General features: G+C 41.5%; 1 protein-coding gene across 4 annotated transcripts; it reads right to left on the bottom strand.

Moving 5' to 3' along the window:
• Positions 1-2,712: 2,712 nt before the first annotated feature.
• Positions 2,713-23,889, bottom strand: LOC120727799 (BMP/retinoic acid-inducible neural-specific protein 3-like). 4 transcript variants are annotated; one of them, XM_040022318.1, is made up of 8 exons: positions 23,277-23,889; positions 22,812-23,158; positions 19,340-19,542; positions 16,639-16,856; positions 12,210-12,315; positions 9,507-9,743; positions 7,683-7,905; positions 2,713-5,276 (listed from the first exon to the last, which is right to left on the bottom strand). In XM_040022318.1, the coding sequence occupies exons 2-8, from the start codon at positions 23,072-23,074 to the stop codon at positions 4,142-4,144; spliced, it is 2,385 nt and encodes a 794-aa protein (XP_039878252.1). In that variant the 5' UTR covers positions 23,075-23,158; positions 23,277-23,889; the 3' UTR covers positions 2,713-4,141. The 4 variants fall into 4 exon arrangements, with proteins under 4 accessions (XP_039878252.1, XP_039878253.1, XP_039878251.1 ...); XM_040022317.1 differs by having other exon boundaries at positions 2,714-5,276; positions 22,812-23,106; XM_040022320.1 differs by lacking the exons at positions 22,812-23,158; positions 23,277-23,889 and adding exons at positions 22,178-22,238; positions 22,361-22,765 and having other exon boundaries at positions 2,714-5,276.
• Positions 23,890-26,696: the final 2,807 nt, after the last annotated feature.

The following is a 26,696-nucleotide window of genomic DNA, read 5'->3' as shown; positions in this document are numbered from 1 at the left end:
CCCTAGATTGAAATATAGTGATCAATGTTTTCTTCCTCCTCTGTGTGTTGTTTTCCTAAAAGGTGGAAAATAAAAAAAAAATCGACAATCTACATTCAGTTTACAAGGACTGATCCCTATTGGCCTATAAAGCAAGCTGTCTGGGCTGTTCTTGACATATCGTCAGCTATTACTCCTGATACCTCCCATGGGGTCGTCCTCTCCATAAACTCTTCCCGTCTCTGAGCCCCTGCCTCCCATCACCAGCATGCTTGTTAAACAGACGCACACATTAGTCTAACTCATGTTTCCTCTGAGGCCCACTAGCCTGCCAACACAAAGCTCTTGCATATCACTCAGTCTCTGCCCCCTGTATGAGTGCAGAGCCGCTTGCATTCATGCCCTTCCCACAGATAAAACCTCTCAGTGTAAGCGTGTACATTTTCTTTATCCCGGCTTTGCTTTGCTTTGAACTGCACAGAATCTGACCCAAAATCCATTAGCAGATGAGCACATATGCAAATTATGAATGAAGGTAGAAACGTCTAGATAAAGAGCAGGTCTTGTAATTTGTATTGGGATAGGTGGCTTGACTTTTTATTGATGCTTAAATCTCTGCAAGTGGAACTGAAGTCAATGGCGTCTGCAAAATGTGTTTAAGGGTCAAGCACGTTAGAGCTATTCTAAAGCTCTGAATAGAAGATAAAAAATAATAAAATAGGAATTACCTCAGGGTGCGCTGAGCAACTCTGATCAAAGGCAAATCAAAACATCAGTGCCATGAACGACATCTGCAAAACTAACTCAAAGGCTGTATTAGTGGATCTGGGTCAAGTGTGTGCAGCCGAGCATCCTGTTTACCTCAACTGTTGAACCATCGTGTTCCTGGTGGACACCAGACGCAGGCTATTACACGCCAGCAGGAACATAAAGTAATCAGGCCCCGGACTCTTTTAATCCAATTTTTGGTATTTTAACATAGTGATTTTATCATTAAACTTTCAGGTTTATTCAGCTGTAAAAGTGAACTCAATTTTTGCAAGTTGCCCTCCTGTTATATTTTATTAATTTTAAATTATTGACATAACGAAGAGGATTTTAAAATCATATCAAGTATCATATTTTTTTTAAAGCAAATGTTGAGAAAGCGTATTTATAGATGATTCATTTTGTTGGAGCTAAAAGAAAAATACTTAACTGTTTTATTTCATGGCCAAAATTAGAATGTTGACGGTTTGGAGTCACATGACCGTTAACCACGTGACTTTAACTTGTTTGTCATTTTGGAAGTGGACAATCGAGGTGACAACGTAGGTTGCAAGTAACGTAGACCCCAGTCATACAGACCTGCATCTTTACTACAGCTAAGCTAGTATTCACCAGTGATTGCAGACCACAGGCGACTGCGAGGACCTGCTAGTGACCAAAGCAATCACAAGGAAGTTTTTGGTGCAGTGGCCTCTTTGTGACCGATTTCAGCCGGCAACGTTAAAGAACCACTTGACAGGAAGTTGGTAAATAAAATGTTTTCCCTCATGGCCGGTAATTTTAACCACTTCCAACATGGCACACAGCTTTTGAGCAATGTATGCTTGTAGTCATGTGAGAAACCTCAATAGTAGGACATCAAAAAACAGACAGGTAACACGCTTAGTGAACATCATCAAACTACAGTGTTTGCACTTTTACACATCCAGCCCACATGTGCTATACATCCATTCCACATCAGCACTGACGACACATCCATAATGGATCTTTAAATGAGGCTACAACCTGAAAACAGTGGAAGCAGGGGAAGCTCCGTCTACCAGCATTAAAAATCTGCATCAGACCAAAACCAAACTGGTTAACACTAGTTAAAAACAAACTAATCACAACATTAACAGCTGGAATTTAATGCCTACAAATATGAAAGCATGAAAGCACAAAAACAATATACTAGCTTAGAGTTTGTGTTGTTTCATATCTATTATGCCAGCAGTAAGACACATATAAATCTTCTAACTCTTGGCAAGAAAGTATATTTCCAAAAATATCCTTAATGTAATAGCTGCATTATTCCTTTAATGGGTGCACGATAAAGCTTATTCTGAATCCTTGTTTGTGGCCCTTTCTTTGTAAATAATCCTGATATTTTTTATTCTGAAATTCTTAAAAAGTTTGTTCAAAAGCTCGGGGGCTGAGCACTTAGGTTTGCTGGTTAATGTAACCTTTACTTTTTAATCTAAATGCTTGCCATTGGAAAACACTAATGCAGGAACTATTTTTATTTCTTTGCCTCTGAAAGAAAATCGGTCGAGGATGGTGAAGAGCTTTGAATCAAACTGAAGTGAAATGAAGTAGAAACTTTTTCAAACTCATCTCAAGGACAAATTGAACCTAAAATCAAAACCTGCCTTAGCAAATCTGAGCCAAGAACAAAAAAAAAAACCCTCTTCCTCTTTCTGCTTCATACTCACCCCAAAGGTGCCCTGGACTGCCTCCAGTAACAGTACGCCACATATTTAACACCCAGATGCAGAGTATTGTCTCGTTCAGAAGGTTTTAAAAGTCACAACAGATGCTCACTATTTAACCCAGGGAGTTAACTCTTGCTGGGATATGATCCAGAATAGTGTCTCCCTCACACACACACACACACACACACACACACACACACACACACACACACACACACACACACACACACACACACACACACACACACACACACACACACACACACACACACACACACACACACACACACTTTTCCCTGCAGGCAGGTAAAACACACAGTGCAGCTTTGGCATATTAAATTACTGCTACAACAAACTCCAGACCATAAACAGCTTTTAAACTCTAAAACAAGAGCCCAAAGAAAAAGGCTGAGTTGTAAAAGGGTCGTTTTCAAAGGCTGAATATGAACACAAAGTAGCCAATACCAGAGCCTGTGATGCCTGATCGCTCAGTAACAGAATGGCAGCCTGGAGACAATAAAGCTGTGTCTAAAAATTGACCAATAACATTGCAAAATCAATGTTTAAGCTCAAAGAAACCCTATGGAGGATGCAAAAACAACAACAACAACAAAAAAACAACAACTAATAATGAAACCAGCGCCTTGAGCACATTTTTAAGCTTTGCCACATAAAGTGAAAAAGAAAAACCACCAACCAAAAAAACAAACAAAAAAACAAGCTTATTTCCCACAAAATTGCAGCATGATACATCATAATGTGAATGACAGTAGGGCGGTGATAGCTGTAGTATGCTCAGCACCTCATCTCACAATCAAAACTGCATCAGGTACCTCGTTCACATTCATTCTGAATGACAGCATCGGAGCAAATTGTGTCTGGCTTTAATCTTGGGAGCAACATGTCTGGTGAATCCTGATGAAGCTGCGTCTTTGCTACAAGCTCTTTAGAAGCTCGTCTAATCAAAGCTGCTCCATGCTGCTAGCCTGCGGCTCCACTCTCGACAGCCCTCGGGGGGATTAAAGCTGATTTCCCTTTTGGCCAGAGTCACACTTGTGAGGGTCCAACTTGCTCTGGCGCAGGGTGAGAGTACTATCCTTGTCACTGACACTTTGCTTACTGTTGTTTGATGCTGGGCATGTCTCTGCGGCACCCTGGCTCATCTATCACAGTAACTGTGAATGGCATATGGGGACAGCAGAGAAACAGAGGAAGGCTACTCCCAGCCTCCCCCTTCTTTCACTATATACTTAGTAATCTGCGCTAACGCTGTTCCCTGAATGGAGACCTTGTGTTCTGAGGCTCCAGATGGGCAAAAACAACACAGCGCACACTCTCCAGTGGGATTGAGCTGAAAACTATAAAACAAGCTAGGAAGACTGTGAGGACATTTCTGATTTTGTGCAAAAGGAGACTCAAATGTAAATGTTTTGATAGCACAGTATTTGACTGTCAAACTATCAGCGCTAAATAATTAAGGCTGTATTGTTGATTTTCTCCTTTCTTAAGCAATTTTCAGGTGCTTTAAATCCATAAAACTACACCAAAATTTTGGTAAAAACACTTATTTTAATTGCACATTGTGTATGTACAGCACAGTCTTGGACAACAAACCACACACTTGATGTAAACCAATCCAGCTGACAATGGATACAGGCCTGTTTTGTGGCAAGGAAATAGTACAAAACATCAAATGGAGGCGCTTAACTACACAGTTTATTTGCCTCGTACTCCATATAGTTTGGTTGTCTGGCACTGAAAGTTTGCAGGGCAGTGAGTATCCTGGTCACATCGGCACTGGACAGTTTGAGTCTGTGGCGGAGCAGGCAGGCGAACAGATCCACGTGAGGGGCCCCCGGAGGCGAGAGGCGGTTGACCCTGTAGCGCAGCTCCACCAGCTGCAGCAGGGCCGAGTCCTGTGATCCCTGAGTGTACGGGTAGTCTATCTGCAGAATCAAGTCCTGGATCGCCTCGGGGTCAAAGTGCACGCTGTAACCGAACAGCTGCATGCTGTTCACCTTCATGTAGCCGATGTTGTTGGAAGGCTCCACTTCCTCCAGAGACTCATAGTACAGTGTCATGTTCCTGTTTCCTCCTGTCACTCCCACAGGGTCCCTGATATTACTCCTCAGGTAGAAATGAACTGTCTCAAAAAAGCTCTTCCATCTGTTTGCCAGAGTCAACGTCCAATTATAGCAGTCCAAGGGGATATCCAGCTTGGTCCGCTCCCAGTCGGGGTATCCGTGCTGACCTATCGGCATGGTCCAGCTCTCCGAATGGCTGCCCCCAAAGGGATTCACAAACAGCGACAGTGCTGGCTCAAAAGTGCTGTTTCTGGTGAGGCAAAATTGTAGCGTGAGTCCGAGGAGCATATGAACACGGTTGGACTTGACCCGGTTGCTCTTGAGCGTGAGCAGCATTCTTTTCCTCCACGAGGGATCAAACCAAGTGTTTACACGCACGTCGTTGCTCACAAACACAGCATGCAGGGCGATGCGCGGGTCACGCCGCTGGAGCAGGTAGCGCAGCTCCAAATCCTGCAGATCTCTGTCGCTCTCCAAACCCAGATAGGGGTCGGTGGGGTCAGGCACGGCTGACCGGCATACTCCCTGGGTCAGCGTGAAGCCGGGGTTACAGCTGGAACATCGAGTTCGGTTCTCTGTGGAACATGAGGCACAGCGGGGACCGTCACCCACCGAGCAGGGGATCAGACCCTGGCAAGGTGGATGGTTGTAGGGGCAGGAGCAGCTGCGGCTCTCATCGCTGTAAACACCAACCTGATTGTTCTCGCTGCAGTACAAGATGGAGAGAGCGTAGCTCAGCCAGAACTGCAGAGGCCTGAAGGAGAGACAACAAGTGTTTCAGTACAGCTTCAGGGATACTGCTGTATTGGTTATTATATAATAACTCATTTGTCTTTGTCACTTTGCATCTTTTTCATGTTTTTGTGATTATACAACAAAGAAAATGTTTTGCCTAAGAAGATTAATCAAGCTTTGCACAAACAATGTTTTGTTTTGATGTGCGGCAAAAAACAATTTGAGCCAAACTCGGGCTCAGCTGGAGTCATAACGGAAAATCAGATCAAAATGAATATTGTAATTTGCTGAATTCTCATTCTGTGGTGCAGACCCATGCCGCTACTCTTATTTCTATCTCAAGCTTAGACTACTTTTAGAAATATAGCCACATAGGAACGCTTTTCAAAGAGCCCCATTATGTGTCTCACAGCATGAATTTGGAGATTTTATTATGTAGAATCAATAATGTCTTAAAAAAAGATTCTGTGAAACTGAACAAATCTTTGCAAGTAAGTGACAAATCCAATAATAAAAGGCTGTGATCTTCAGGTCTTTGGGGGGCACGGCATCAAAAAAGCGAGGAAAAGCTCTAAAGATGATTCAGTGAACACAGTTCATTACTGCATCAAAATTCAATTCGATTTTATTTATAAAGCACCAAATCACAACAGCAGTCGCCTCAATGCACCTCAATGTAAGGTAAAGACTCTACAATAATAGAGAGAAAACCCCAATAATCAAATGACTCCTTATTTGCAAGCACCTGGCAACAGCGGGAAGGAAAAACTCCCTTTCAACTTGAAGACATCTGCAGGAGAAACAGGCTCAGGGAGGCCAGGACCAGTTGAGAGTATGCAAGTAATAACTCTATCGTGCAATAAAAGTCATATATTAACAAGGTCAAGGGACCAAGGACAGAAGTCGGACGATTTCAGCCTGAACAGGTAACCGGCTAGTCCTTCACGCTCAACACATGTACAGCAGCAAGCAGATAGCCATGCTAACGCGTCATTAGGTAAAGACACAATGAGGAGGTGGTGACCTTCACACAGCTGAACATGAACATTTCAAAGAAGCAAACAAAGGCAAAGTGGATAAAGCTAAAGCTATCTTGAATTCTGAGTCAGCCACAAGCTAGCAGCCTCGATATGAGCAAAGGATCAATGCAGTTATTAGGAAAACTACAGAGACGAGTGAAAAAGAGAAAAGGGTTGATTTCCTCCTATCTTGTGATGTTATAAAGTAAATATGACCTTCTTCTACAAAGGAGAGTTACCACCTGGCATTTAATGAGCCCACAGTTCAAAAGTTGAAGAGGTTCACTGGTGATCGTGGCACAGGTGACTTGCACATCTGTGAAACTGCCGTTACTGCTGAGCAATATATGCAGCCGTCTTTTCCAGGGACTGTCTTGCTGATTTTAGCACGATAATACCAAACTCCATTCCTAATGTTGCTATAAAAATTGTCTGTGTGCTGAAGCGAGATCTTCTGGAGCATTAAAAAATGAAACAATTAAGTGTTGTTTCAGCAGCAGGGACACAGTTTACCTGGCTTCAAATTGAACAATGACAAAAAAAATATTATTTTCCAAAACCTTTGTACCATTTTCAGATAAATGTAGGTTTTTAATGATTTTCAATGCTTGTGTTTTTATTTAAATTTTAACAGCATCCTGCTACTAACTTTTTGAAAACAGTGTAATTAAATTGAATGAGAGGACGCACACACACACACCAAGAAAAATGATCTTCCCGGTTATCCTAAACTACTATTGAATTTCTTTTTTACGAGCAGAAGGAGTCTGATAAAGAGTGTAATTGGATTGTGGACTGAGGAGACAGTGTCTGTGTTTGAGTAGTACACTGATGGATCGTGTCATTTAGTTAATTTCCCTGCCAGAAATAGCTATCAACACAGAGTGTTCATAGGAGAGGCATAAATCTGACTGGAGTTATGACCAACGTGGTCTCTGATAGGGCTGCTCGAATAGACCGTCCAAGTGGCAGTGCTGCTGATACAGCAGCTGTAACAGTAAAAAGAAAATATAGGAATTATATATAAGCAAACTATATTACTGTCCACGGGTTCTGATAAAAAAAAGAAAAGAAATGAGATGACGTGAGAGGTTTAAAGACGCTGGATTGATTGTGATGTAGTTTGAACCTGCCGACAGTGAAACGTGGCCGTTTGGCCAGCTGGGATTCCGTTCGTCTTTCTGAGGCTGGAACAGAGAAGCCGCTTCCTTCCTGTCAGCACTTTTCACCTTACTCCACGACTACTTTTCCTCAAGTGCCTTCTAATAAGTACCGTCTCGCTCTGCTGCTTTCTTTCACTGCCTGGTGCATAAATCATTTTCATAATTATAAGTTTTGGGGAGCACCTTGGCTTAACGGGCAGCAGCATGAATACTCCTCCCTCATGTTCCTTGCTTGCTTCTTACCTGGGCCTCTGCTGGATCATTTTGGGTTGTTTTCGGCACCTCTTGCTAAGGCTGAAGAGCTTGTTAGCGGTGCGGCGCGCTCTGGTGAGAAGCTGGTTGCTACTGGTCTCCAGCTGCCTGTATCGCTGTAGGAGGTTGGCATCCATCCTCCACAAGTGCTCCACGACAGATGTGTTTACAGCGAAATGGGTTGGCAGGTTCCCAACGAAGCTTTGGAACTCCTCTGGTAGGAAGGAGAACATGAATAAGTAAACTTTGCCTGTGGCCATAAACCGCAGGGTGACAATATTAGAAAAAAAACAAAACAAAAAAACACACACAAACGCATCCATTCCTCATTGTTTGTCCCCGAAAATCAAACAACCCAAAAAGGAGAAATAACAGCTGCAAAGCGCGGCGTGTTTTGATCTTTTATGCCTCTTTTTTCAGGAGGGAACAAATGATTTTCATATTCTATGCCACACCTGTTGTCAGAATAAGTCACTGTATACCTTTAAGGCAACAAGTCTTATTAGAGAAATTGCTGTTTCTGACATTATTAATATGAAAGGGAGACATTTTGCCGCGTTAACGAGAAATGAGCGGTGCCCCGGATTAAACTTCTTTGACATTTTTTGATGCCGGAGGAAACTTATATCATGAACTGTGTCACCTCTCAGTAGTACAAAAACACGAAGCAGTGCATCCTCTCTGCCATTCTCTTTATACGCCCTTTCTAATCTCAAATACACAAAGAGACACAAACCCAGTGCACTCAGTGTCGACATCACAGGCAACAAAGCTGTGCTATAACTTTCTTCAAACATCTGACTAACCTACAGCACTGCGGTGTTTTGTGCTGTGATACAGTGGGCTCTGTTTTTAAAGCCGCTGCTGATTTTGTGCCGACGTATATCTGTGTAACTGCAGGGTAAGTGTCAGTCAAAGCTGCTAACTTCCTCTGCGATGGTTTTGTGTTTACGGTAATTACAGTCTGAAAAAGAAAGCAATAGCACATTATTACGTGCTTGGACAGAGGCCAGGTTTTGTGCAATAGCTTGTTCATTTGTTTATGTAGATAATTTTTTATGGGTTTTTTTGTGCACAGAGCTGAGAAAAATGATTGTTCGAATCAAGCAGTTCAGTGATTTCAGGTTTTATAGGCTGTTTTCCCATTGTGTCTAAATGGACGCAAGATGAGTGTCTCCCCAAAGGGAATTACTGGCATTTTAAAGATAAAATTTATGAAAATTGTACAATGACGTAAATTTAATAGGAAACAATCAGCCTGGCTCTGTCTAAAAGTATTAGTATCTGTTTTAAGGACCTCTGCAGGTCACCAGTCAAATAATATCTTGTTTTTTGTGTTAAAACAACATGTAGTGGATTTAGAGGGTCGCTTGTGAGACTATTCCTAGACTAAAAAATACAAATCATGTTTGATATTTCCTGTACATGTTTTTATGTTCACAGCACTTTGATGAGAACAGATGTATTTAAAAGAAAAATCGCTAAGAGCAGCCCTGAGCAACTTGAGAGCATCAAAGCCGTCATTTGATTTGACACAATGACTGACAGGTCTCTTGATTTGAAGTCTGGCAGCTGTCAGAGTTTGACAGCTAAGAAAGCATTCTCAACATAAAACAAGACTTTTGTTTTAAGACTAAACTTTAAAGTGTTTTGTTCTTGAGGAAAAAAAAAATGACCTTAGTCCCAAAGCACGTACTTTTGAGGAGGATTTTAAAAGCCACTGTTCCACCCGTGTGTTTTCTTTTTCTTTTTTTTGTGAAAGCACTTTTCAAGCTGACATTTTCAAGTCCCATTTTGAAGGAATTTCTGACTCACCAGATTCCTCAAACTCCTTGTAGGTCAGCCTCCAGGCGTCTCTGATGCGCAGCAGGTTGTTTTCCAGAGTGGCCAGGTCAGAGCGAGGACAGTTACACTGTGGGAAGTCCACGCTGCAGTCACACCAGCAGTCACTGTTCTTGCAAACAAACTGGCCCTCAGATTTGCAGCCAACGTAGTTGAGAGCTGCCTGAATGAAGCGGCTCCGCAAATAGCCTGGAAGGATGACCTGGAGCCCTGCGGAGCACCACAGACGAGACACACGAGGGAAAAAAATTAATAAACTATTAAACATGTGAAAGAGAGGCTGATTCATCCTCATAGAAAAAGCAGTCTGTGTAGCAAAAGTGAAAACATTTGAACACGTCTTGTTAGTTGCTGTAGTTTACTGTTGTCTAAAAATGATTAATCTTACATACATAATCCTGCGCTGTACTTCCAAGATAAACAAATATGTATTAATCCACCATTTAAAGCAGTCCTCTAGCCTGTTTGACTCAGCCTTTTCAGACGCTTACTTACTACTAGAAAGGAACAATTAAAAAAATAATAAAAAAATAATAAAGTAGTTCTGTATTTTCAAAGATTTATATCTTTAGTATTAAACAGTGGATTATTGTAGATTGCAGGAAGGAAGTTGGAATGAACAAATATGTGAATGTTTTTTTTAATGGTTATGTTGATGCAGCCTTGCATCATATGTATACCCGGAGCAAGAGGCAGGGTACACCTGGAACAGGATAGGCTCTCCCGCTACCCTGATTAGGTTAACCTGAAGACAGCGGATGGATATGCTGATGTAGCCTTCATTAAAGCATTAAAGCAATTTTCACAGTGTGGGAAATAAGCTTCATGGATCTCTCAGGAACATTTAGTAGCTATAAATAAAATAAATAAATAATTGAAATAATAACTACTGTAGCTATTTAGCTTAGCTTAGGGAGGCGATAACAAGCTTGGCTATATGTAAAAACCTCCACTACTGGCACCTAATCGTTGTCTCATTACTAACGATCGGTCATTTTTGACCGGCACACCAAAAAAGTACAAATGTTGAATAAAACATGCAAAATTGTATGCAGACTAATACAACTTATTTTTTGTGCCGAAATCCTTTTTTTTGGGGGGGATAAAAACATGGAGTCTTAGATCAGTCTGATCAAATTAACTATATTTTTCTGAAAAAAAAAATAAAACATGAGGGTTAATCACAAATGACTATTCTGCAAACTGTTTGAAGTCTAGATGAATCACATGATGACCACAAATTCTGACTTCACCCTAACTCAAAGGCTCTGACTAATCCTAGATGGCTACCCAGGCGAGTGAAGCCTAGAATTTCCACTAGTGACCAGTCAGCAGTGATAAAGTGATTCACAACAAGCGAATCGCTTTCTGTGTGGACAGCTCTTAACTGTCTGCAAAATGTGCATCAGCATCTTTAAATTCAAATGATCATGAATCAATGAAGCTTTCTAAATGTGTTTAGCAGTGCGATGGCTGCAGTTACAGCCACACAGTGGTAATGTCTACCAAACATTAGTGTTACAATAGAGACTTACACATAACACTACACTTTCATTTTAATGTCTTTAAATACAGGATTTAATTTAGAGGGTAATAAAGAATTGGTTTTGGTTTAGAATTAATTTACTTGTACAATCGCATAATACTGTATTCTAAAATAAGTGCGCACGTTTTAGTTTACACTGTTATGTGTATGATTTAGTCTTTGTTTTCTGAGTGACCTCAGTGGCAGCTGCTCCCACTCCCTTGGTTGATGAGCTAAGAGATGGGAAAAGAGGCGGAGCAAGCCTATATGAGACCTGCAAATTGGGTCATACCACAACTCTGGATCATGGGGGGGAATGGAATTTGTTACGTTAGTTTCTTTGTGTTTATGTGGGCTGATTTAAGTTTCCCCTTTGACTTGTTTAGGGAGTTCAGTTTGTTTGAGTTAGTAGTATTGTTGTCAGCTTTTAAGTAGAGTTCTGTTACTTTGACCTCTTTTATGGGCCCAAGATTTAGATTTTTCTGTATAATTTAACCAAGTTTGTTTTTGGATAAATCAAAAAAACCCTTCTTTTTGGACTTTAACCTGTGCTTGACTTTCCTTCACTGCTCGGTCCATCACAAGCAGTGAAAGTGAGCGTGTTTCAGTTTTTTAGTGTAGTTTTGGTGCTTAAACCCAACCAAACAGCAAGTAAAACTGAAGTAAACACTGAATAAAAGTGACATTTAAAGCACTTCCACATGATACTTCAATTCCAGTCTTCTGATTAACAAAAGCTACCCCCATTTGATCTGCCCGCTCATCTAGACTTTGTCCTTTTAAGTGGAAACATTCCTGCATGTCGTTACATGATTCAATCAAATGGAAGGGACAAATGTCCAATACGATTATTTAGTTGGAGGACTTGGTGGTCATTATCATGGTTAGAGTTAGTAAGTCGGGGAACCCTTGGATATTCTGCTGATTTTTTCTCTGTTCTTTCCAACTGGAATGCAAGATAACCGGGTAAATACTTTGTATTCTGTCTGAGCTAATAAAAGGTTAATTAGTTTTGTGATTGCATTTCAGCAAATACCCTCTTTCAGTCTTCAGACAGTTTACCTACATGTAGCCATATTTTACTGAGCCAACAGAACGTGCTCTGCAGATGAACTACTGGCTCCCAAATCAATCTTAAGGTTAAAATTTACCCTGCAGCTGAATCTTGTTTTCAGGACTGTGAACCAACACGGAGCTGACTGTGTCCAGATTGTCATAGTTGCTGCATCCGAGCGGCCCGGTTCTTGTTTCAGTCACCTGGAAGCACATGAAGAGAAAACAGTGTTATGAGCGCTCGCTCTGTCAGCAGTCGCCTCCATCTGCGTTAATAGGTAGAAAACAACTGATAATCTTGGTTCTGCATGGATTACTTGAATATTTTCTTTTTCTAAAGAAAGGTCAAAAGAACATAAAAATCCTCATCAAAGATGCATTTTATGTCTTAAAAGAGCTTGGTATTCAATGAGTCACGGTGAAGTAACACTGAAAAGGTCTTCAATTAGAAAGCTTTCTCTCCTCACACAGAATAATTTGTTCTGATGTGAGAGAAGGAAATCAACTTCCCTCTGACTGAAAAACTTTAAACTGACTCACTTCTCTGCATCTCTAACAGTAAACAATCCCAATGTTAAAGCTAGAAATTCAAAAACACATACACGCATATCAGGTATTTATATCTTGTGGGGACCAGTGTTGGTCAAGTTACTTGAAAAAAGTAATCAGTAACTAATTACTGATTACTTCCCCCAAAAAGTAATCCCGTTACTTTACTGATTACTTATTTTCAAAAGTAATTAATTACTTAGTTACTTGGTTACTTTTTAAAAACATGATTTACAACCTGAATAGGTGATAAAGCGATAGATCCTTCAGCCCAATTCTACTTTTTCTACATAATCCATCATACAAAATGTAATCAAATGGAAAAGTCTCCTTTTTTAAAACTTGTTTTATTAGTTTTAATCTTTTAACTTTATGCATCAAGCAAAAATGTAATTATATGCAACATTCTCTGACTGAAAGCAAGTTGTTTAATATTTAAACCTATTTTCTGCACGTTCCAGCACATAAAATAATTGGTTTTTTTGTGTTTACACTCAGTCTTTCAAATAGATGCAAGTAAAACACAGCAGAAAATAAATAAAGTCAAAGACTAGTGGTCCTTTTGCTCTATTTTCACCTGTAAAGCAGGACTGCGGTAGGCGGAGGTTTACCCTGGTGCAGGTGTGCCGCAGCGGTCAGTGGAAGAATCCGCGAGTTTCTCTGTGAATTTCCCATTACGTGGTAGCGCACTCTGTGCTTGTTTAGAGGTTTTTTTCGCTGTAAAAAGACGTTTTCTTCCCACGCACAACGGACACTAATGTTTTTGTCACTTTTTATGGAATCAAACTCAAAGTAAGGTCAGTACTTCCACGCTTTAAACGCTGCACGCTCATACTCTCTCCGCACTCGATATATGATCCATTGTTGATCTGCACACAGCTGTTTTCACGAACGTCGCACTTGCTTACGTCACTGTCATGAGACATTCTCGCAAAAAAAAAAAAAAAAAAAAATCACGGTTTTAGTAACGCAGTAACGCAGCGTTCCTACGGGAAAGTAACGGTAATCTAATTACCGTTTTTGCAATAGTAATCCCTTACTTTACTCGTTACTTGAAAAAAGTAATCGGATTACAGTAACGCGTTACTGCCCATCTCTGGTGGGGACATCTAATTGACATAATGCTTTCCCTAGCCCCTTACCCCAACCCTAGCCATGAAAAATGAATGCCTAACCATAACCCTAAACCTATAACCCAACTGTAACCCTGTCACTAAAACCACATTTTGAATTTCAAAAATGCCTTCAAGCTTGCAGGGACCAGGATTTTGGTCCCCATAAGTATAGTAAACTTCCAATTTTTGGTCCCCACAAAGTTAGGAATACACACACACACACGCGCGCACACACACACACACACGCACACACACGCGCGCACGCGCACACACACACACACACACACACACACACCTTCCCATTTCTCACCGAATTTCTGTTACCATCTGTGATTTTAATGCACGGCTATTTATCTCATAAAATCTAGTGTTCATCTTCTTCTGCGCTCCTCTCTTTCTCTCACGCTGATCTTCAGTCTGCCTAAACTCCACACCTGCTGCAAAATGGCAAATGAATTTATGTCAGCCTGGCTGAAAATTAATGGAATGATATCTTTAATCCATCAAGCTGATGCATAACCAGAGGAATGCGCTCTCATTTTGGGAGGGCACTTGTCTTCATCAGTGGCTACTCACTTTAGCATCTACATTTGCCCCTTGGGCTGATTAATGCGCACACCCTAATAGCCACTTCAGACGATAAAATGGATGATTGGTGTTTCATACAACAGGACGCACAACCGCCCCTCGCTTCGCTCCTCTCTTTAAAGCTTGCCACAGAGTGCGGGGTAACTTAGAAAGCCTGCTTCGTGCAATACTGCTTGAAGAGTCACTTAATTAGGGTGTTATAGGTGGTCAGCTATAAACAGTCAGACGCTTCATTTTTCAAAATCTGCTGTTCCCGTTTTCCTCGCATGCTGAGAGATTTTCATGATAATAAACCACTGGTGAGGGGAAAAAACAGGAAAAACAAATTTAAAAGACTTAGTGCTACCCTGCAGTCACAACAGGTGAATCTCCTAAGTGTCAGGCCAATTCTGTAAATAAGCATTCGCTCTTAATCCTACCTGATTAAATAAGTTATGGGAGAAAAGTCCCTGAGCTGGTATTAAAGGATTTATTAGTGTAAGTTGTCTTCAAGTTGAGTTAGCCAAATGTCCTGAATTAAAACTTTCTTCTGCAACTGTGTCAGTAATCCTAAGAAACATCTGCAAGTTGATATTTAATTTTATATTATTTCATACTTTCATAACAATGCTTCATCTGTGGTGAATTTAACTCCATTATATTTATTTTAACCATTTCATTTTTTACCTTTAATCGTGATCATATATTAAAATACAGCAGCAAGGAAACTGATCAAAAACTAAGTAAGTTATTCTGTTGTTGAGAATAGAATAGAATAGAATAGCCCTTTATTGTCATTGTACATGTATAACAAATTGTAACTTGTTTTCTACGATTTTAGCAACACAGTACCTAATGAAATCAAATGATTTAGAGAATCTGGAGAAATCTCTGTGTGCAAGAAACAAGGCCCGAAATCAGTATTGGATACCTGTAACCTTTAGGCCTGCAGGCTGCACTGCACTAACAACAGGCCTGATTTTGCCATGGAAATCACTGCATGGGCTCAGGAACGATTCAAGGAAACACTGTCTGTGAACACAGTTCATTGTGCCATCCACAAATGCAGGTTAAAGCTCCATCAAACAGACAAAGACACAAAATGAGAACACAATCCAGAAATGTAGCCATCATGTATTCAATTCATTGTTATTTATATAGTGCCAAAACACAATAACAGTTGCCTCAAGGTGCTTTATATTGTAAGGTAAAAACCCTACAATTACACAAAGGAAACAGAAAACGCCAACAATCATATGACCCCTTATGAAGAAGTGCTTTGGCGACAGTGGAAAGGAAGAACTCCCTTTTAACAGGAAGAAATCTCCAGTAGAACCTGGCTCAGGGAGCGGCGGCCGTCTGCCACGACCTGTGTGGTCAGACGACTCAACACAGGAAATTCTTTTTGGAAAACATAGATGCCACATCATCACTGAAGAGGAGAGGGCTTGCACATCTGGAAAGATGCCATCAGTGTTTAAAAGGTATACGCTAGTTTTAGAACAACATATGCTTCCACCCAGATAATGTCTTTTTCAGGGAAGGCCTTACATATTTCAGCAAGACAATGCTAAACCACATACTGCATTTGTTACAGCAGCATGGCTTCACAGTAGAAGAGTCCAGGTCCTGAACTGGCCGACCTGCAGTCCAGACCTCTCCAGCTAAAAACATCTGGCATTCATAATGAGCTAATATTTTTCTTAAAATGATACATTTTTCTCAATTTAAACATCTGACATGTTTTCTATGTTCTATCATGAATAAAATGCGGGTTTGAGAGATTTGCATATAATAGCATTCTGTTTTTTCTTTCCATTTTAAAGAGACTCCAAACTTTTTGTTTGTTTGCATTCAGCATATCTAAGATCATGTAGGCATGTAAGCATATGCTACAAATGACTAGGTCAAAGTGGAAATACTACAACACGGGGTTACATGGATACTGTAACTTAAAAGGAAACTAAAGAAAAAAAAAACACCGCCTTAAAAAACCCCCAGTATTTCACTGGTCCATACTGACCCACGCCGGGTCAATTTAAGCCAGGCGACGAAGACAGAAGTTATTTTCTTTCTCCCCAAAGTCATTCCCCGAAGCCACGTTCACTTTAACAGAAACCAAAAACCCACCCAGCCCGACTCCAAGCTTCATATCAGGCTTTCCCTCATGCAAATGCTTGAGGCTAACAAACCGCAAGGCAGGAGAACAACACGGCTACCTTCAGGCAGTGAATGTCTGGCGTTTCATTTCCCAGCAGATTGCTGCTGTATTTACAATTTCCCTCCTTCAACATACCCGTATGGCAGTGGATGCGATTTGGAGGTGGTGTAGCCTCCGCAGGGTGCTCTCTCTGTCTGTGAAGTAGGAAGCAGCCAGCTGGTGGAGAGTTTCCAGGGTCACGGTCCCTGTAGTATTTGAGTTCCTGTTGCTGCCCCGGCTGCCCTCGCCCCCTGAGGGCGAAGACTCCTGGCTGAGCTTCCTTTTGTCCACAAATATTGTCAAAGACTCCTCCCCTGGTAACATTTAGGCAGAGGGATGAGAGGTTCATTAGCTCCAGCAGAACGCCACTAATCACCTTTCATTAGTATCTTTTCAGACTAGATAGAAAAGCACAGTAGTCATTAAGTACTGTGGGGGAACTGATGGTTTGGATGATTAGAGGAAAAGGCACAGGCAAGGTCTCTGCATCTATTAAACTCCTGGTGAATAAAGAGAGCTCACTCACCGTCGTTAATCAAATTTCCTTAATTATTTCAATTATTTTAATTACGACGGAAAAAATTGACTTGGAAAACAAAATCAGGTCAGCGCCGGGCTGTTCTTAAAGATGAATTCTATATAACGGTCAAATCACCAGCAGTGAGAAGAAAAAAAGACACGTTTGATTAAGTGTAAGATTTATAGATTCACGTGCACTTTGGAAAGTCAGCCCTGATAATGAAAACTGCAGTCTTTTTGTGATGCCGTTGAACTTCATACCCTAGTAGTTAATTTCTTTCTGCAACTCACCTCATCTTCCTCCTGTTATATTTTCCCAGGGCTTTCTCTCCTATACTATCTGAACAACGTTCACCAGAGAACAGATTTGAAAATAGCTGCATTCACTACTGAGTCAAGAGGACATTAATAAATTATTTTACTTTCCCTCAAAAGCGTCTCAGATTTGAGCCAGATGAGGAATGAGTGCCTTTTGAAGGGAGCTGCAGGTGCTCTTCAGCGAACCTTAACAACATGCCTTAACTGTCACAGCAGGTCTGAGTCACTTTATCTGTACTTACTTTATTGGCACTGTTCTCCAACTGTTTCCTCACCACTAGCGCTCAAAAAGCATCACTCCGTGCAGCCTGACCTTTGTAAATTTGAAAGCTTCTGTGATAATTCGTATTTAAACTTGCAGGGAAATAAAGCTCTTCGAATTAAATTTAATTAAACTGTCAGTGCAGCTGAACCTCTGTAAGGAGAGTACGCTGTCAGTGTATATGAATATGCCCACCTCCAGTCAAACAAGGATCAATACAAATTTTCCTTATAATAAGCCAGACTGTTAGTCTTTCTTATTTCCCTACAGATGGGATTATATGTGCCTCAGAAGAGCCACGCCTGTTTAACCTGCCCTCACCTCCCCCATATAAAATATTCAATCATTCATCTGATTCTGTTTCTGCTCATGTCTGGTTTCCAACCAGGCAGCTGTCCTCACATATGAAGATATTAAAAAGATGTTAAAAGATGTGGCTAAAAAGCCCTGTGAAAATGTGGCATCTTATCTCATCTTATGCTCTTAAAAATCATCTAGAAAGATGATGAGCATTTTTCTTTTTCCAAAATGACACAAAACTGTTGCGTTGTTAAATCACATGTTTACATTTTCTGATCTGACCCTGCTTTGGTGAAGGCTAATAATCGTTTTCACCCAGTTTGGTCTGCTGACATCGTCTTAACTCTGAACACTGCTATAGCCGAGTATTACAGCAACAGTTATATGAAACGAGTCACACTGATCAAGCATCCCTTGTGGCAGGTGGTTATCAAAACTCTTACATGTGATGATTGCAAAAATAACAAGCAAACAGTCTTATTCTTTGAAGATCCACATTTTGTTGATGCATCTATCCGCTCTGACCTCTGAGACAATGCATCCTGCAGACCACAGTGCTGCCAAAAAAAAAATCTAATAACACAGTTCACCTGAACTTGAACTCATTCAGTTTTTGAGCGATGTAGCTGATGTTTGTAGGTGGTAAAGGTGACTCTGGGTGAAACAGACATCTGGTACATGAAGTGTTGATAGTGTTTATTTTATCAGGAAGCTTCTATATTGCCTTTTAGGAGGACCATTTGCTCAGTATAAACTGGGTTTCAGTCTATCTGACAAGAACTTCTCAAAGCACTGGGAATTGTGACTTGTGTGACGTTGTTATACATCAACAACACTTTGCGACTATTGCATCTTTGTGGGTGGGTTTCATGACGAATATCTAATAATTTTGTAGACACTAACAGACAGAGTGCATGGCCAGTGTTGGTTTTCGACCAGTTGCTGTATTTTGGGGCGTAAGAGAAAACTGCCAGCTACTGTTTTTTAGCCAAATACTTCCCTCAAATCAGTGCCGTTCATTTACAGCATGCTCTGTGATAGCAGTTAGCTTAAGAAAAGAAGAGAAAAACTAATTGCTTATAAATGACAGCATTTCACAGCAGTGACAAACCTCTGTTCACGGAACCGTGCCGGTTTGACAGCTAAACAAAAATATCATATCTGTCGTTCTCCCGCCTACCACAAATCACTTGTTGTACGCTAATCTGGGGCGATTTGATTCCTTTTTGTACGCCAAAAAACACTGATCCAGAAAAATCATTACATGCTTTGTTGATTCAAAAGCAGCAGACAGTAAAAAATCAGTGCCCCATATGCTAGAAAAAAAAAAAGAACAAAAATCACATTAGAGGCTATGTGGATCAGGCTCGCTTTGAAGCTCAGACTACCCTACTGTACCTCCCAGAGTGGCGGAGAGGAGAAAGTGGGTGCCGTATTTCTTGATTAGACTCTCTGTAATCATCTGAAGGGTTGGTCTCCTCCCCAACTGCCGGATGGCGTGCACAAAGTCAGGGTCGAGGGGCAAAGCCAAACCCCTGCCGCCACCAAAATTGTCCAGCTTCTCCACAGCCAGGCTGTTCACCTTCCATCGACCAAATTCCCTAGAAACACCACACACACACACACACACACACACACACACACACACACACACACACACAGGTTTGCTCACTCTGTTAAGGCCTTTAATTGTGTGTAAGGCCCCGGGCTGCTATTTAACAAGCTGCGTTGAGAGGAAAGCAATATTTGAAAGTGTGTTACCCTCACTGAGGCACACGCTGCTGTATACTTATGGCTCACATACATGATGGACACAGAGGAAGCAGTAACGCCAAGCGATGAAGCTGTAATGCTCAGCGGAGCTTAACAATATGCCTCTGATGTACAAGAAACTACCCTGAAAAACCTTTTTTGTATTTTTTTTACTTAAGGGATTATACGGCAAGTAGTGATTGAATGTTTATCGATTGTCAGATTTTTACCTGGCAATTGTAAAAAAGGATGTTATATAAGACAGCTGTTTCTTTCTTCTTTCTTTTGGCCTTAAATGCTCTCATTTGATACTCATGTAACAGTATTTATTATATAAGAGTGGATACATTATATAGATTGTTGCAATACTGCAACAATCTGTTCTGCTACTAGCACTGGGTTTAGCAGCTATGATTTAACCATTCAATCAGCACTTTAATAGAGCACCGCTCTATTAGAGCTCTGCCAACTTGCTAACTAGTTTTCATGCACTTTTAATCCAAGCAAGAAGGTTTATTTTTCTGGTTGTTTTTTTTTATGGCAACCCGAGGCCTTAGGCTGTGGACAGCAGACTGTTAGCGGATTTAAAAAACAAGACATAGTGTGCACATTTGTCTTAATCTTTGGACATAAGTTGCTGGCGGTACAGCAAATATATTTGGAGTGCAAATATATCACTGATCTCAACAGATTAGCAGCACTCATTCTCAGAACCATTATAAAGTAAAAAATAATAGACCAGGCTGACAAAAAAATAAAAATATGAATAGATAGCTTTTCAACCTGCTTATTTGTTAAATCTTAAAAGATCACTCTGGTTCAAAAGTAATAGTAATGCAGCCCAGATTTATCCTCATGTTCCTCCGAAAATCAAACGTGTGGATACCCTCCCCCTCCCCCGTGTATAAGTGCACCAGGTTGAGAATCACTGTTACGGTTGACCGATGTCAGCTTTGAGTAACCTGCGCCTGGGTACAACAAAACTCATTGGGTTCCAAAGTGGCAACCCCCACAGCATCAGGAAAGGTGCAAAAAAAAGAGAAAAAAATAAAGAAAATAAAGCACCATGACATCAGCTGCCATGATTTGTCACCCCGTGCCCTTTAGACACGAGCCTCGCTGAACTCTAGATACTCACAAACCCTCGCTCTCCATTCCCCACAGCCCCTCCCTCTGCAGCGTCAGTTAACATCCACCTCTCCCACGGTGCTTGCCTGCTGCTCTGTGTACCTCCCTCTCCTTCTGGGAGGTCATCAAATCACTGCCATGAGAAAAATGATCGGCAAAGAAATAATTGGGGGAACCGGGACTGTGTGGAGTGTGTCATTACGGCCAATCATCGTAACGAGGGGACAGGATGAGTGTCTGTCTCTGGTGGACAGATGGATATTGCAGATCTAGCCCAGGGTTAGCCTACAGCTACTCCATCAGCATGCACTGGTGGAAAAACAGAAGCGCTGTAGGAATGGGCTGGCTTATGTAAACGTGGAGGCTTACTGTACGCACAGAAAGCAATCAGAAAGTGATGAAAACACTTTATTGGGGGGTGGGGGTGGGGGGTTGAAACTATACAGGAGCAGCTGTATGGGGGGGAGCTAGCTGACAGCGTAATCGCATGCTTTGCTTCCACATGACTGACAGCCACGTGAGCTTTAGTATGGTGTGCAGCTATTACAGAGGTCAGAGCAGAACTGCAATTTAAATCCCCCGGGACTTTAACACAGCACACCTATAGAAAATATGAAGTGTCTACAGCATTGTAGGGAATGCATAAAATACAGTTATTATAAAAAAATGCCTTCAGTGTTCCCACAGTTTATTAAATGCCCTCCCTTATCTCTAAACCATTAAATAAGTCACATTAGGCAGAGAGGATGAAAACTGCTTTAAAAAGACTCTCCTGTCAGTTATCATCTTGTTACAGCAGGTTTTTATCTCAGTTAGAGTCATCCTTAAAATCCTTAATCCCTAATCCTAAAACCAGCCTTTGGCTTAAAAAATGTGAGCAAGGCATCTGAGAGGATACAGGGCTGACTGCTGTAGGGTGAAAGACCCTTAAGAGGTGAGATGTCAGCCAGCCATTACCAGTGATGAGTGCCTTTCCAGTCCAAGCTGTCTGCTTCTTTGATACTTTTTTAATGATTTCCAGTAATTACTGGAAACAAGGAAGCTCAAGTCAGAGGACTCTTGGGACATTGTCACACCGGGTCCATTGAAAAAACACAGGTGTCACGACGAGATAAACACCAGAGTCTTAAAGATTTCTGGGAAAAGATAATGGAGCGATTGATTTATAGCACAGCTAAAGATGCACACAAAGTCTTTCCTTCACTTTGCTAAACCCTTGGCGATTTTCTTCTTCTTTTTGCCACAGAAATGAAAATTTCTTCTCAAACCGACCCCGCAGGACTGCAGGGACAGTGACAAAATATCAACACACACGGGTCCCCCACACGAATTATAAACACAAAATATAATTCAGACCTTTTTACTGCACGTCTGCAACTCAAACCCCCGAGCCATGAAGGGAATGATCGATAAATACCTAAAAGTTAAATCAGAGCAGAAATATATTGCTTTAGGAAAAGTTTCTGGAAAGGCAGCAAAGTGCAGCTGGCAGATACTGCAGGAAGTCCCTGAAGGGATGAAGCTCGACTGTCCACGCACAATCCATGGCATTAACTCTTGCTGCAGGGGTCATTTAGAAACACCAGCAACAGCAAAAAGCACCAGGTTACAAAGAAGAAGATAATAAAGAAACAAAGCAAAAGAAAGGAATAAATGCCTGCTGTTATTCAGATGACAGATGAGCTTTCAGCAGGAAAGGGCCCTCTGCATGCTTACAGCAGTTCTTCTGATTTGCTCATCAGCTTGCAACTAATTTGGTGCAGGTGCGGTACCTGTGAGAGCAATCCTGAGAGTGTGCAGGATTGCATTCCACACACACTACAGCAGCTGCTGTCACCGATAAGTTGCTCTCTTGCTGAAATTGCTCATCAGTAAAATTATCCAGTAACACGTCTGGAATGAAAAAAAATGGCAAGTAGCCTACTTATAATCCATACCTGAAACTCTCACACACAAAACATTACACGCGTTAAACACACACACTTCTCACCTATAGATCTTGTATCTGGTGCTGAAGCCCTGCTGGTACCTCTCCGCAGCCTCTGTGTACTCCAGGGACTGCTGGAAGGGGCCCTTATCCGACAGCAGCCAGCCCAGGGAGCCGGGGGAGCCGTCGCCTCGTCCGGCGGCTGCGGCTCCAGTGGCTGTGGCGGCCCTGGAGGTCCAGCAACAGCACCAGCAGAGCCAGAGGCTGAGAGCTGCCCCCTCCCATAGCAGAGACAGCCGCTTATGACTGATTCTCTGACAGCTCATGCTTCACCCAGCGACACCTCATTCTCTCCAGACTGAGAGGAGAGGACAGATAATCAGGGCTGAAAAGTAGCGCGTCACGCTGATCTGGAGGTTTGTCGGAAAAATTATTTCAAAGCAGTGATACCTCAGAGTTAATGAACAAGAATAAATGGCAATTAAACGTTTTTCCTTCTCCTCCTCCTTCTGCCGAAGACACACTCACCTGATTTGCAATAAGAACCAAAAGGATGCGCCCGAAGATGAACTCCTGCGATCTCGCCACAGCCAAGAATAAAAGCTCTCCGAATCAGCGATCCGACACAATGAATGAATTCGTAATGTGTCCTCTCTTCACAGAGAGCTACTCCAACTTGGGTATTTTTCTGCTCCCGCCCAACTTTTTCTCTCTCTTTTCTTTTCTCTTTTTTTTTAATTTTATTTCGGAAGACGTTGCTCCAGCATCCGCGCATCCGTCCGCTCCTCGGTGAGAAGTTGAAGCGGCGGAGGCGGTGAGACGGCGGAGTTCATTGCGAGGACGTCCGTGCGGTCACAGATAGTTCCAGAGGTTGAACAGGGGGGGGCAGATTTAAACAGAGTGAGTGGGACACCCTGTAGCTCTGTTTGATCGCTAAATTGTCTGTTTAAAAAGATTTAAAAGAAAAAAACAAATCTTGACAGACGCTGTAGGCGCTTATATCTCCTCTTTGCTGTGTGTGAGCTGGTGGATGAATGAGTGCCTGCTTCAACAAAGAGACCTTTTCTTCCCTATTTTTTTTTTCCAAGAGAGATAGCAAGAGGGCGAGCAAGTGCATCATGATGAGGCTGGCAGGGTAATATATACAGTATGATCACTGAGTGTACTTAAGTTTGGAGATGAGTGGAGTGATGATGCATCAGGACTGCATCCATCACTCACCATTATCTTCACTTTATTCATTATTATTTCCCATCGCAGCTTGTCTCTCCCTGGGTGAATATTGCCCATTAAAGGTCTTCAACGGAGTCTGATAATAGGCTAATTATCTCGCGGTGTTTCTTTTGTCCCCCCCTTACTAGTTCTGTGCCACAGCTTCAGGGCCTGCAGCTTGCATGACTAAATGGCACACACACTTGCTGGATTTGCCGGGGAGAATAATTACAGGCTATTATCGGGGAGCAGGTTTCTTGGGTTGTGTGATTCAGGTTCAGGGGTACACTCGCTATTCCACACCAAGCATCATAATTTGGAAAAAAAATACAGCTTCTCCAAAAAAATGGATGTTTCATTTCCAGAAGAAGGAGAGGAAATGTTCGACCTGTGGCTTGCAAAATAATTATATTTTGAATGTTCAAACCATTTGCGAATGAATGTGAGATTTTTTTTAATGATGGTTTTTCTTTTATGGGACATATGGAGCTTTGGATCCTCCCCCTTTTTCGGGGGATCTGGTCACCTTTAGGGTGGGACAAACACTGTGAGTGTGTAGCACAAAGTGGTGCTCATCTACAGTGCTGAGAAGTAGTCTGACATTTTCATTTCTACCTTAAAAATAAAAATGCAATAAAGCGTGCATGTTTCTGAATTGCTATTTACTATGTACAGACCAGATATATATCATATTTCCAACTTTCTTTGCTAAGCAAATACAATAAAGATAAAATGAAGCTTAAGTTTGCTCTAATGGTCTCCTGTGTTATCATGTGATAGTCTTTATATACTGCCTCATTCTTTTTGATTTCTCTGTTATTTCTTCTGCTCTTCTTTCTGGTTTCCACTTTTGGCTTTCAGTTTGGATGCATTCATAGAATAGCATGACTTTCTTTAAAGCCACATATAACAGTTTTAGCAATTTTTATCCAGTTCTAACACATATACAGTTTCACCTCACGCCATATTTCCCCCCTGTGCAAAATGAAAAATACAAAAACTCAATTTCTCAGACTCATACTGCCGCTTCATTTTCTTTGTAGTAGTTTCCATCAAATTCACCAAAATCTGCAAAGCTTGCAACTTTCTGTGACTTGTACCTTTCCCTCATGAGTATGCTGTTAGACAGGGTAACCTTCTTCTGACTACAATAAAAAACCTTCCCTTCATATACATTGGGTAAAAGCCAGACTTTAGAAAAGTGCATGTCAGTTGATCCAGAATGCTGCAGCAGAAATACTGACAGGGACTAGAAAGAGACTGGGTTCCCTTCATTGGCTCCTGTTAGCTTCAGAATTGGGATTAAAATCCTTCTCACAACGTCTTGACTAATAGCCTTCATCCCATCTTAACCATGTAGCACCATATAACGCCAACAGAGCACTTTTCTCTCATACTGCTGGTTTACTGGTGGTTCCAGCGATATTTAAAAGTAGAATGGGAGGTAGTTTTCGGTTTTCAGGCCTCTCTTTTGTGGAACCAGCTCCCAGTTTGGATTTGGGACAGACACCCTCTCTACTTTTAAGATTAGGCTTAAAACTTCCCTTTTTGATTAAGCTTATAGTTAGGGCTGAATCAGCTGACTCTAAACTCTTCCTTAGTTATGCTGTAATAGACTCAGGCTGCTGAGGGCTTCCCATGATGCGTGTTTCTTCTTCTCTTCTCTCTTGTCACTCTATATGTGTTTAACCATCCCTTTGAGTCATTAGTTATTATTAATTTCTGGCTCTTTTCCACAGAGCGACCCAACTGGTTGGAGCAGATGGCCGCCCCGCCATGACTGTCTCCAAGCGCTTGCTCATAGGGGGTCGTCTGATTGTTGGGGTTTTGTAGGGTCGTTACATTACAATATGAAGGGCTTTGAGGTGACTGCTGTTGTCATTTGGCTCCGTATGAATAAAACTAAATTGAATTTGATTGGTTTGAATCGAATTAAGTCGTCCAGAATCAGTGAAAATGTGGGACAGTGTCTCAAGGACAGGAGGATGGTCCCACATAAAGGGAGACATCTGGTAGCCCTTCTAGTCACGCTTGCAGCATCATCACAACTACCTCCCGCACAAGATTTTCACAAAGCCTAATGAACTGAGAGGAGCCGCTGCTGTAAACCAATTATTAAATCAAATTAAGAGGAAAAAGCGGGATATCAGTTCTTTCTGTTTGAGTATTGGTGTCGACAGGTGCAGGAAATTATCTCTAATTAGACTCTCATGTCTCCTCTTCAGGGCCACAACAATAAAAAAGCAGATAAATTCCAGAGCGAGCCTACATCACGCTCCCCACTAGATACCTTTGTCTCATCTTGTCACCCTGTTTGTCATCCTCACTAAAAAAGCCTGAATGACATCTGTTAAATGGGCTGCAAGGAGAGTCTGTTAACAATGATGGGGTTAAATCAATAGTCTGCTTCAATTGATTTCCCTTTTTCTTTAATGTTGTTAGGCAAGCACTCCTAGGATGTCAGGGGATGCTCTTTTTTCTTTTTTTTCCTCCCTTTTTCAAACTCAAAGGAAGACAGTTTTTCAATTCAGTAACAAGGGGTTATATCTTTAAAGCCTAAATGGTTTTACTCACTGTAAGTGCCGCTGACAGTCATCTGGACCGTCTCAATCAACTGAAATGCTTTGAAATTTAAAGCAGCAGATAGTTTTCTTGCCAACAGGGGGATTTGCCTCCCCAGGTAGTCGACTGTTGCTTTCGGGACATCTGTAATGATAGTGAAGACGGTGTTTGATG

The sequence above is a fragment of the Simochromis diagramma genome, unplaced genomic scaffold, assembly GCF_900408965.1.
Source record: "Simochromis diagramma unplaced genomic scaffold, fSimDia1.1 OVJJ01000205.1, whole genome shotgun sequence".
Classification (NCBI taxonomy): Eukaryota; Metazoa; Chordata; class Actinopteri; order Cichliformes; family Cichlidae; genus Simochromis; species Simochromis diagramma.
Note: the sequence above shows the minus strand (reverse complement) of the source record. Positions and strands in the feature narration are given on the sequence as shown.

What these genes read in the sequence shown, in the direction of transcription:
- LOC120727799 (XM_040022318.1), bottom strand. Translation starts at nt 23,074, where the DNA reads ATGAGCTGTCAGAGAATCAGTCATAAGCGGCTGTCTCTGCTATGGGAG. An exon ending in TCGCATCCACTGCCATACGG is followed by an intron (nt 12,316 to 16,638) that starts GTATGTTGAAGG and finishes ATGTGCTTCCAG; the next exon opens with GTGACTGAAACAAGAACCGG. An exon ending in CAAGGAGTTTGAGGAATCTG is followed by an intron (nt 7,906 to 9,506) that starts GTGAGTCAGAAA and finishes CCTTCCTACCAG; the next exon opens with AGGAGTTCCAAAGCTTCGTT.